Source organism: Cheilinus undulatus, linkage group 6 (assembly GCF_018320785.1).
Source record: "Cheilinus undulatus linkage group 6, ASM1832078v1, whole genome shotgun sequence".
In the NCBI taxonomy this organism is placed as follows: Eukaryota; Metazoa; Chordata; class Actinopteri; order Labriformes; family Labridae; genus Cheilinus; species Cheilinus undulatus.
The window spans coordinates 47,901,565-47,913,739 of NC_054870.1; the positions used below are offsets into that span (position 1 = coordinate 47,901,565).

Here is a 12,175-nt window from a genome sequence, read left to right on the forward strand (position 1 = left end):
GTCTGAAAATTAGAAATGGTTAATATGGTTATAAATGGTTAACATAACTTTAAAATGGTTATTAATTAAGAATAGTCTTTGAATGGAAACAAGCAAGTTCAATTTAGATATAGATTTACATTTGTACTGAGGCATTTTTGCTTTTGTAACACATTTCAATAAAGTTTGTTCGAAAAAAAAGACACCCGGAAGTGTGTGCAACCTTCTGGGCGCGTTGTTCAGAGACTGTCGTTTGTTTCGGTCTTTTTGTCCGAGTTTCTCTGGAACATGCTGGGGCAAGTACAGGGCAAGTACCTTCACCGATATGACGCCTAAAACTTAAATTTACGTTACAGTGGTCGAAAGTAATGTTATAACAAGTACCTATTACGTTAATACGTGGTTTACTTCTAATTTCGTGGTGTAAAAGTCGGTAAAATGTACACTTTCAGACGTTTAATGTTCGTTTTCGGCATCAGTGTGCCTCACCACCCCTCCCTCCATGTGAACTATTTATCAATGTGCCCCAGTTTGAGGTCCTCAAAGAGACGGAGTCCTTACAGCTCTGTGGACAGTGAACGCTACTCTTCTCTGGTAAAGGCCGTCATGTCGACCAGGGTGAGCTCCCAGACCCCAGAGAGCCTCCAGGCGGAGGACGAGCACATGTATGGACCCGTTGTCAAAGCTCAGACTCCATCCATAACACCTGAAGTTAGGGGACCAAAAGTCCTACATCCCTTCTTAAACAGAAGGGATGTCCCAGAGACAGAAGAGCCAGAATCAGGACCTCCAGTCCGGATTGCTTTTACCCGAGGCAAATCCTCGGTACCGAGTGTGACCCGCATCCTTCAGCAGACCCTCTCCCCGGAGCAGCTCTTCTACCTGAATAGGTGGAGGAGGAGGATGATCATGAAGCTGGGAGAGGAAGGCTTCAAGGAGTACAGCCTGAGTAAGTTCGGCAATAAAACTTTGTTATTGTTGTTGTTTAATCGGAATTTCCCAAATTTTGGAGTTCTTTTGTATTTTTCATAATTTTTTAAGATATCAACGAACTGCAAACAAGGCTCAAGTTTGCTTAATCAGAGAAGTTTAATTGTGCAGCACTAATCAAAGCAAGAAAAGAAGGAAAGAAAACGTTAAAATGATTTAAATCCCAGATTATTGTAACCTTGGGGTTTGTCTTTAATTCTTACTCAGGCTTCGCCTCTTTATTGCACTTTAAACAATGAAACATTTGATTTATTTTATTAACATATTTTTTACAGTTCGGCTCCTCTTTAAGTTTCTTAAAATATGATGTCTGCTTTGAATTAGAGCTGGTATATGTGCCAAAATCATATCTTAATATTTGTTAGCTGAGTGATGAACTTATAGCAATGTTTTCCACATTACACTGTATTTTCGTATCCTTTAAAACTTCAACCATATCAAACTATGTTGGTATATTTGATACCGTAGCAAAAAAGACGTCATAGAAACCCTTTTTGCCAATATCTGATATGCCAGTAATTCCATATTCATTTTGGCCAATATTAATATTAATATTGATACAGATATGTAAATGCAGTTAAGACCTAAAGCTTGAGCTCTTAAAACACACTTTAAAGTTTAAGAAATGGGAGTGAAAAAAACAGACTTCAGCTGACGTAGATCTGTTTGTCGAGCCTAAAACACAACCAAATTATTTTCAAATACGGCCAATATTTACCGCCAATATATGCTGATATCTACAGTCAGTGCATGGGTTTTAAAATACAAGTAGACATTTTTATATCTGTTGATAATGATAATGAATATTTTAGGCTAAATTCTACTAGTAACATTGAACAGTCCTTTAAATAAGTTATTTTAGAACCACATGCCTCCACGTACACATGACTGATTATTTCCATTTATTTATTGGTGGTAAATATCACCAGAAATTTTAATCTGCTGATTTTAATATCATGTCAATATTTAGCCAATACCAGACATCTCTATCGATATTGGTATTGGCCAAAATTAATTAGTAAATATCGGTATATGTCAGACATCAGCAAAAATCGGACATTATGCATTCTTTAACATTTTAATTTCCTTCTTAACTCTGATTTTTTTAAAACCAAAGCTTTGTGAATTTGGCATATATTTTTACTAAAAGAGGGCGAGCGCTTTCTTAATGGCAAAAATATGTTGGCAACATTTATAAAAGCATCCAGTTAAGATTTTCCTTTATTAGTCCTGCAAGGGGAAATTCCAAAATTTCAGTTCTACCCACTTCTCCTTTTCCTGACAGTAGTAGCACTGTTGTTTTCTGGCTTCCTGTTTTCCTAAATATTCATTGCCGTGCCCCAAAACACAAAGACCTACTGTATTCTTTGCATTTGTAAATTAACTTGATAATTAACAAAGATCTGTGTAGTAAATTCTTATATAAATTCATGATATTCATACTATGTTGTGTCGCATTTTTGAAGGCATGTCAAATTAAAAGAAAAATGACAGTGTTGTTGTTGTTACTCAGAATTATTCCAACAAGGGAAGCATTTCCATTCAGCGTTGGAGGACATTCTGACATCTGGAGAATCATGGAGCAACAGAGATTCTTCAAAAATGCAGGAATATCCACCTGAGGTGCAGGGATACATAGAGAGCATCTCTCACATACTGGAAGACGTCAGTTCCGTGAGAGCCATCGAGAGCACTGTGAAACATGACACGCTGAACTACCTCGGAGTTGCAGATTGTGTTGCTCGCTACAGGTAAATATCCTGATTGTTAGACAAAGACCTTCCTTAATTTTCAAACCAGACGTGACTTTTCTCTGAATTGACTTTTTTTTTTTTAATCTGCAGGGGTGTACTTTGTGTAATCGACTGGAAGACGTCAGAGAAGCCCAAACCATTCCTGAGCAACACATATGACAACCCTATCCAAGTGGCAGCCTACACAGGAGCGCTGAACAGTGATAGTAACTACAAATACCAGGTCATCTCATGAAATGAATCACATGGTGGTTTTTAAGTCCGTTCATAGCACCCATATTACTTTCTTTTGTTTATATTTGGGGTTTTCCTGTAGAACAAACATTACTTGTTGATAAAACAGTCTGAAAGCAAGTACAGTAAACCATCTAGTCTTCAGGTAAGTAATGGAAAAAATAAAGCAGGTGTGATGACACAGATGCCACAGTAATGAGACTGAAAATCATGTGGACAGCTACTGTGTAGTGTAATCTTAAGTGCTTTGGTTTTTCTGATCAGCTAATGTGATCAGCAGTTTTCCCCCTGTAAACGAAAGCATTTCTTTCCAGCCTTGTTCAGGGTGATGGGAATTTCAGCTCTTCTTGGAGATCTGGGTTCTTTCTCTCAGCTCAGTAATTTGCCTTTTTGATGTCCATGAAACAACAATAAATATGGATAAACTTAGAGTTAGCAACATTAATGCATTAACCGTGATGCAGCTAAGAACCATAATTAGTGCTTTAAATTTTTTAAATCTCATTAATTTGCATGCTTTATGGTCCTTTTTTGCACACTGTAGGTTACCCACTGCAGCGTCTCCCTGCAGCTACAGTGTTGTAAAATAAGTCCACAACTGCTCCTCAATGATGCAATATGTAGAATTATTGCACCAAAGTAGCTATATTCATTTAAAAATGTACCATTACTATTTTATACATTTCTTAATTATGGTCATACAGTATCTCAAATATTTCCTCAAGTTTTCAAAGACACAGAAATGACCAATTTTCTGAAATTGTATAGTGTAATTAAACGAGATCACTTGATATCTGAATGCCTGAAACTGATTGTTAATCCCAGATAACACATTGAAAAGAATCCTTATTTTGGTCACGTGGCCTACCATGTTAAAAATCCCTATCCAGGTTGTTTCACTGTCGCTCTGAAAGACTTATTCAAATTAGAAATAACCTACTTTTAAAAATGATATTAAGTCCTTGGTTTTTCTCATTGAAGGTTGAAAATGGACTCATCGTCATCGCCTACAAAGACGGGTCACCTGGCCACGCCCATAAGCTGAACTCAGAGCTGATGTTAGAAAACTGGAGAGCCTGGCTGCTTCGTCTTGAAAAGTTTACAGAACAAAGGTAACACAATCAGAATAAAATTGGATTTTCCTTCAAGGTAATTTAAACACCTTTAATTAATTAGTGATACTCTTGATTTACATGGCCATGCCAGTCACGTTTGCCTCTGTAGAGTAGTGAAACCAGTTGAACAGCAAAGATCATGATTTGTAAGAAGAACTTTAAGTTGAAGATTAATGTGATGGCGATAAATCTGACCAGAGCAGTCAGGGAACAGAGGATCCAGACAGTTTAACATACTTTTGTTTTCTACATAATTAAAATAAATATGCATATTGTTTATTTCTTTCATTATAGGTTGAGTGATGCATCCAGCACTTTACCAGAGAAGAGATTAGAAGATTGATCAGCAGAGGCATGAGAGTGAAATCCCAGTTTAAAAGTGAAACTACATCAGGCTCCCAGGCTGTGAAACAGACTGAACAGTTAATCAAAATGGCATTTAAAGTTCATTGAATGCAAACCACATCCCCTTGTATGAGGGCTCCTCAGTGAAGCCCAGGGATTTAAAGAGCCCATGGGAGGGCATGTTGTCCTCCTCTATGGAGCAGTAGACCGGGTATCCCTCAGTGTGGAGTCTCTTGGCCATGCTATAGATCAGGACCTTGGCGTAACCTTTCCTTCTGTGCTCCGGCAGCGTGTACAATATGCCCATTGCGCAAGTCTCGTACATCAGTACCCAGGAAACAGGCTTTCCTTCAGCATCAAGAACACAGCAGGAAGGGAAGTTTGTGACCATGCCACGAATCATACCAAGAGAGTTTTCACTTTTACCAAACTTCCACATCTGATTCACCAAGCTGACATGTGACTCATTCAGAGAGCTGAGAGGGATCCCTGAGCTGAAGAAGAAAGAAGTGGATGACTTAAGAAAGCAGGAAATGGTCTTATTGAAGCTGGCTGTACACTGGGTGATTTTCAGATCTTTATTCATTTTAATTACATGGGACAGCAACGATTTTTGATTAATTGACATTCGCCATGGCTGCACAGTGGTGCAGGGGTTGGTGCTATTGCCTCACAGCGAGGTTCCTGTTTCGCTTCCCAGTCAGGGCCTTTCTGTGTGGAGTTTGTATGTTCTCCCCATGCGTGCGTGGGTTCTTGCCGGCTTTCTCCCACCACCAAAGACATGCTTGTTTGGTTAATTGGTAACTCTAAATGGGCCGTAGGTGTGAGTGTGAGACTGCCTGGTTGCAAACCACAGACAGAGAAGTAGACAAAAACGTCCATAACATGCTTGTTTAAGCTACATTCATGATATAATTTTTGACGTAGTAGTGTGAGCAGTTAAGTTAGCATTAGGCATGAGGCATTTACCTGTGGTTGGTAGCACAAGGCTTATTCATGCAGCAAATATTCTTGCGATCAAGACTGGGAACGTCATGCAAAACGTGTCTTAAGTAAAGTTTAAAACTACCAAAAACTATGCAGGAAAATGATGCTTTAGAAAGATTTTGGTTTAATTGTTGATATAGGATATAATAAGGCTGAAACTTGGAGGACTGCAGACAGCTTAGTATCGTAAACACAGTGCAGCCATGAGCTGAACTTCAGCTGAAGACCCATAGCATTTCAAAACGTCGCCAATTTGACAGGAAGTATGTGCAGCTCTCATACCAAACATCTGATTGTCCTCAAATTTCAAGGTTTGCCTCTCTACATTTTCAAAGGTTAATTTCTTGTCTTGATGTAGCACTCCTACTGGCAACAGGAAGTGACACAATTGGAACATTTCTTCATAGGTGAGCAATTTGTTATCTTGCTGTTTCACAGGAAGTCTCTTATATGAAACTTCTGAGTTGCATGAAATCTGACATGATTAGGGTCTGCCCCTACATATTTAAATGTGTAATTAAATGTCTACTACATGTTTTTTGCTAAAGCGCCACCTACTGCAATAAAGCAGAAGTATCTCTAACAAATAATGTCTTGTTTTTTTCTTACTTTACATGATAAATAATAGTCCGAAGAGAATCGGCATGCTTTCTGTGCTCTGCTTACAGTCAGTTACTCCCACACTCAAGCAGTTGCGACACACCCCGACATGCGCCAGGGTGCGAGGGCTCTCCGGGGCTGCTTGCAGCCATAGTTCGTCTTAAAATCATCCAGTGTGTCACCAGCTTTAGGTCAAGTTTGCACGGCATGAATAAACTCTACCTGTTTATTTCAGGAAGGTCAGAAATATCCTTCAGTGTCATCATGTTGCACAACGCCACCTGGCAGTAGGGGACACCTTTCTCTGATGCCACTGCTTTGACTGCCTCTGTGAAGTGATGATTGAATCCTTAGAAAGAATAATGATATTAATGATGTGTTAACAAAGATATTGAAATATTGAACTTTTTAAATTCATGTTTTAATTCTCTACAAATGTATGTGTAATGGGAACAAAATTAAAGCTAACCACTACTCAGTCTCCTTCTTTCTGTTTTGTTTAGACAAGAATGGGCTTTCAATTAAAGTATTCATAGTAACACTACAGTATTTATCTTTAGACTTTTAAACTTTTGTGGTCTGGTAGAGATGGTAACTGGCAAAAAATGAACCTTAAAGACAGGTGGAGGATTTTTTTTTCTGACCTGAGGTTCTTGTTATTTTATGACATTTTAAAAATTCAAAGAAAATAAGTACAACTTGCCGTTACCAAGACAGAAATATCTGCTCCAGTCAAGAGCAGAATTCTTCCTTATAGTTTCTTTAAGGGCAGTTTCATCGTTTGCATAAATAAGAATTCCTTTGACGAGATCTCCCTTCTGCAAAAGAAATGCATATTGCACATGCAATTAAAAACAAAACACTTGCACAAAGAGTTGTGTTTACATATTAGGGCTAGGTCAAGACTAATCACGTTATTCATGATTTACTAAGATCCACAATTAGTGCATTAGTACATGTTTCATTGTCTCTTGCAAAGCAGATTGGTTGGGCCACATTAGCGTCTCCCTGCAGCCACAGTGATGGAAATCAGTACTGCTGCTGTTAATGCCTCATTAGTGTGAGAGCTGGCGACAGCAGCTGTAACACTCATGTTATCCTTGAAACTTTGACAATGGGTCCCCACACAGTGGAAAAGTGCACTATAACTGTTGGTGATGCTAGCATATACCAGTATTTTTATATGATTTTTGAAATGTTAAAACTTATAACGGGATCACTATGGGGGGGAATTATAAGATGTGATATCTCAAAAACTAAAAGTGCTGAAATCTGAGGATGTGATTCATGATACTGACATGCGAAACAACATTTTTAGCATACCCCCACCATTCAGAAAATGTGTGCTGAAACAAGCCATTCTCAGGATTTTCCTTCATGATGTCATGTTGGAAGTTAGCCCCGGCCCCAGGTTGGTTGGCCCTCCACGCTTAGAAGAAAGTTCTGCCTTCCTCTCCTAATCTTCCTCTTCACTGACAGCTGAGATGCTGGATAGCTCAGTGGGTTCACCTGCTGACTTTGATCAGGGAAATTGATGGTTCAAATCCCCGTCAGGTCCTTAACTTTGAATAAAAGTTTCTGTAACACTGAAACATCAGGAGTGCCACATCCATTTCCTGAGAGGGGAATGGTCAGAGGCGGAGTCAGACAGCTCATTAACAGTTAAACATTTAAAGCCACAGACACAGAAACGGCTCGTTCAGAGCAGAACTGAAACAGAGGGCTTTTTTGACATGCAAAAATCCAATACTGGAGTGTTTTCTCAGCAACAAACTTCACAGGCATGTTTTGGGGACCCCTGAGAACAATATAAACTTGTCTTAAAAGGGTACAATATGTCCCCTTTAAACCGCCTTTTGGGCAGCTTTGCTCCCGGTTTGCTCAGTCAGTTAAGCAACTGGCAATCTCACTACTACCAAGGAACTGTTACCAGTAACAAATATTGTACATGTTTTAAACTATTTATTCTATCATTTACAAGGCAAGTATTCCACACTATCTTCCAAAGTTAAAATGTTTTAAATGTTTAATGTCACAAGAGTTTCAACTTTCATGGGAAAATAAGTTATTTTCCCTATAAACTGTTTTAGCCTTATGTACTGAAAATGTATGACCCACATCTACTCTGTTCAAGGACAGGCAGTGCCCACATTTCTGTGCTAACACCTGACTACTTTTTACAGGTGTTTGCCATCAGAGATAATTGGCACAACTCCAAGACAAAGATTTACCTTTATTCAAATTGCCACATTCTTGTTTCATAATAAAAATCTCACGGATAGCTCAGTAGATGAGTCAAAAAGCATCTGAACCTTCTGTTATTAAACATTATCCTTACTAATCTCCCCTTTTTCCTTCCAATCCATAAGTTACTTTTTCCCTGGTTAAGCTCATGTTCTAATCTTCAATCTACCTATAAAAGCGTGTCTGTATCCAAAAAGGAAGTCAGCTGCCCTTAGTTTGAGTCAGTAGAAAATCCAAACTGACACAAAAAAGGATGCAGTTAATCTTGATTTACACAGAAATACTCAGATTATTCGTGATTAAAGAATGGAATAGTTTGACAGCCCTAATACATATTTTTCATATACATACCTCTTTACATTTTGGTTTGCAGATAAGGACGTTGAAGTCAGGCCATTTGTCCACTACAGCTGTCAGACTGTCTGACAGGACACTGTTGTTGAGCATCAAAGAACTATAAACCTTCAACATAAAAAAATACACCTTTATCCAAAGAATGGTGTGATCATTATAGACTGTATATATGTTAAAGAAAAAATAGCAATCATGTTTTCATTATATTTAACTTTACAATATCTGCACCTTAAGCTTATAAAAACCTATGACATAAAGTCTACTTCCCTTTACTTGCTCTCTTACTTTAATATAAAAAAATCCGCTCATTGTTTTGCACTCACACAAAATCATCTTATCATTAAACTTGTATGACAGAAATCCTGATTATGACTCTAAATGACAAGTGTTATCAAATTCCATGCATCTGTAGCCAAACACAAATTAAAGTAGCAAGTAATGTAAGCTATGTTAGAGTTGTTGGTACACACCGGTAGTGAACAAGGTAGAAATCTGTTCAGGTGAGTCTCAGCCTCTTTCAGCTGCTCCTTTTTCAGCTCCATTCTCAGTTCAAAGGATGTTTTCTCCACTTACAGATGGGAAGGTTATCCGGAAAGTCTTGCAGAAAGCCTGACAGACAACTGTTGAGGTATACCGTGCATGTGTGCTCGTAAACACGCCCAAAAAGAAATTAAACCTCCACTTCAGGTAACTAAATATGGCACAGACAACCCCGTCTATGGCTATCTACTCAATTTAATTTAATGCAATGAGCTTTATTGGCATGGAGATGTGCTTGCATTGCATTGTGAAAAAAAAAGGAACTCTGGGTAGACTGAGGATTATGACACAAATTTAACCACAATAAAAACATATGGAGCTATTGTTGTTGCAAAACTATTTGCAAATGCATGCAAAGATCCATGCACAAATCTTCAAATGCATAGATAGATGCAAATGTATGCACAGAATTGCAAACGGTGCACCAATCTGCAAATGCTTGCAAAGATTAGCAAATTTGTACAAAGGTCCACAAATGTGTGCATAAAACTTGCAAATGTGTAGACTAATTGGTAACTGTAGAGTTTATTTTGGTTGAAAAAAAAAAACACTCTTATTATTGCTTCAGTTACAACTGAAGTCTGCCTCTCAACTGGCTGTCACTGAGGACAAAGAGACATCACGCTGGCAGTGTTTGTGCTCCAGGTGAAAGATCAGCACATTAGACAGAGCCAGGTGACACAAGGTCTCTAATTTTAGTGTTTTCTCCGGTCACCTACAGCAGAAATTTAGCAACTGATGACGTTTTATGTTGTGATTCTTTTACTCACAGAGCTGCTGGGTGTCTTTCTATTTTAAAGATGTCTGACAGACTGAAATTAATATTTCGTTAGGTCGGCACTTTTTGATCACTCATTGAAGCAAATTATCAAGTCATAAATATTTCCTGGCTTGACTGATTAAATTTCTGAGCTGTACAGAAGAGTCATTAGCAGAAAGAAGGGGAAAAAAGTTTGCAGTGAACACATTTGCACATCTGAACACACATTTGCATACCTGAACACACATTTGCACATCTGAACACACATTTGTACATTTGAACACACATTTGCACATCTGAACACACATTTGCACATTTGAACACACATTTGCACATCTGAACACACATTTGCACATTTGAACACACATTTGCACATTTGAACACACATTTGCACATTTGTGCATGCATTTGCAAATAGTTTTGAAACAATAATAGCTCCATGCATGATTAGTCTAATTGCCATTGCAATCATGATGTCAGGCTGTGCATTTACATATCCCATAAAAGCTGCAATTATTTTAATAATTTTATATACCGAGTTATTTTAAAGCAGTACAGTAAAAACTCAATGTTTTCTGTTTTATATCTACTAAATATTCAGGTGTTTTGAGTTGAGAATTACACACTTAAAATTATCATTATTCTCAGCATTTCCTTGATAACCAAGCAAATGACCTCATGATACCATTTGTGTTATTTCATCACAATCCTAGATTGTTAAATTGTCCAGTGTAAATGCAATTGCACATTATCACTAAATTGTGCAGCACTAATAATTATGATTCTTCTATTTTGATTCCTGCTACAAAAGTGTGAGATATCCCTTTCCCTTAAACTTCTACAACATTCAGTAAAACTGATCAATTTTGTGACTTTTTGCATACTAAACAAAATTAAAACGGATGTTGAAAAAGAAAAGCCCTAGCAGATAGCGACCTCTAGTGGTTTAAAGAAAAACATAATGGAATATATACACTGTGTAAGTTACGACACCACTTAGCAGACGCTTTTGTCTTAAGCACCAAACGTCTGGGGCAGGGGTTGTTGGCATTAAGGACTTTTGATAAGGGTTCAAACCCAGTGTTACTTTTGTCAAATAAAACTATGACTATGACTGTTGTCACAGGCTTTTTGTCCATGACAAAAACTAGACTAAGACTAACAAAAATAGATCTGTGACTGACAAAAACTAAGTTTAGTTTTCGTCAAGATGACTAAAACTAGGCTAAAATGTAATGTAGTTTTCGTCAGACATTCAAAATCCATGATATTTCTCCACTGTGTGTAAATCTGTCAAAAACAATACAGCTGTATCTGTTATACCTCTCAGCTGTAGAAAGCAGGGACCCCAGGTTTGGCAGGGTGCAGAGAACACACTACCATGATTTGGTACCAGATTTAGGCAAGAAAAAAAATGCTTGGACTAAAAGTAAAGACTGAAATGTGAGGACTTATTATGAACCAAAACTAGACTCAAATGTTTTTGAGTTTTCGTTGACTAAAACTTAAAAGGGTAGAAATGACATAAATATAACGAAAAGACATGTCATCGAAAGACTAAGACTAAAATTAAAAACAGCTATCAAAATTAACAATGGTTAAACTGAAGAGATGATTATTATGAGATTAAAAAAATAACTGGAGTGAAGAGGTGGAAAGGAAAAATGTGAAACTGAAAGTCATGATTATGGAATAAAGTAAGTCATAATTCTGAGAAAATGATGAGATAAAAAAGCAAAATAATAAGATAGAAGCTGAAATTTTGAGACAGAAAGTCATATATGAGATGAAAAAATCATAATTATAAGATGTTAAGTCAAAAGTATGAGGAAAAAGTCATAATTATGGGATTAAAGTTGTATACTTGAGATAAAAAGTGCACTTATGAGAGAAAAAAAGTCATTATTATGAGATTAAAAATGAAAACTTGAGATAAAGGGTCATAAATATGAGACAAAAAGTCGCAAATATGAGGGAAAAATTAATAAGTATGAGAGTAAAGCTGTAAATATGATTTTAAAAAGTTTGAATTTTAACATAAAAAGTCAACCATGAGATAAAAAATTAATTTTGAGACAAGATGTTATATTATAAAGTCATAAACATGATATACATTTTTGAAAACTTGAAACAAAATGCCACAACTATGAGATAAAAAGTTGGAATTATGAGATGAAAAAAGACATTTATGATATAAAAAGTTGTACATCTCTGGAAAAAAAACAGTTATAAGATAAAATGTTTTAATTTTGATACAAAAAGTCATAATTATG

The 12,175-nt window shown here is 37.0% G+C and overlaps 2 protein-coding genes across 2 annotated transcripts; one reads left to right on the forward strand and one right to left on the reverse strand.

Moving 5' to 3' along the window:
- Positions 1-203: 203 nt before the first annotated feature.
- On the forward strand, positions 204-4,507 carry mgme1 (mitochondrial genome maintenance exonuclease 1). The gene is made up of 5 exons (XM_041790076.1): positions 204-928; positions 2,483-2,720; positions 2,814-2,946; positions 3,939-4,069; positions 4,367-4,507. The coding sequence occupies exons 1-5, from the start codon at positions 418-420 to the stop codon at positions 4,413-4,415; spliced, it is 1,062 nt and encodes a 353-aa protein (XP_041646010.1). The 5' UTR covers positions 204-417; the 3' UTR covers positions 4,416-4,507.
- Positions 4,508-4,511: 4 nt separating this feature from the next.
- On the reverse strand, positions 4,512-9,144 carry LOC121510788 (glycine N-acyltransferase-like). The gene is made up of 5 exons (XM_041789006.1): positions 9,073-9,144; positions 8,600-8,710; positions 6,714-6,822; positions 6,227-6,353; positions 4,512-4,911 (listed from the first exon to the last, which is right to left on the reverse strand). The coding sequence occupies exons 1-5, from the start codon at positions 9,142-9,144 to the stop codon at positions 4,512-4,514; spliced, it is 819 nt and encodes a 272-aa protein (XP_041644940.1).
- Between the last annotated feature and the right edge of the window lie 3,031 nt (positions 9,145-12,175).

Coding starts and splice junctions, on each gene's coding strand:
- mgme1 (XM_041790076.1), top strand. CDS start 418: ATGTACACTTTCAGACGTTTAATGTTCGTTTTCGGCATCAGTGTGCCT. Junction 2,721..2,813: donor GATTGTGTTGCTCGCTACAG/GTAAATATCCTG, acceptor TTTAATCTGCAG/GGGTGTACTTTGTGTAATCG. Junction 4,070..4,366: donor GAAAAGTTTACAGAACAAAG/GTAACACAATCA, acceptor CTTTCATTATAG/GTTGAGTGATGCATCCAGCA.
- LOC121510788 (XM_041789006.1), bottom strand. CDS start 9,144: ATGGAGCTGAAAAAGGAGCAGCTGAAAGAGGCTGAGACTCACCTGAAC. Junction 8,711..9,072: donor TTCTACCTTGTTCACTACCG/GTGTGTACCAAC, acceptor TTTATGTTGAAG/GTTTATAGTTCTTTGATGCT. Junction 6,354..6,713: donor GAGCAGATATTTCTGTCTTG/GTAACGGCAAGT, acceptor ATTCTTTCTAAG/GATTCAATCATCACTTCACA.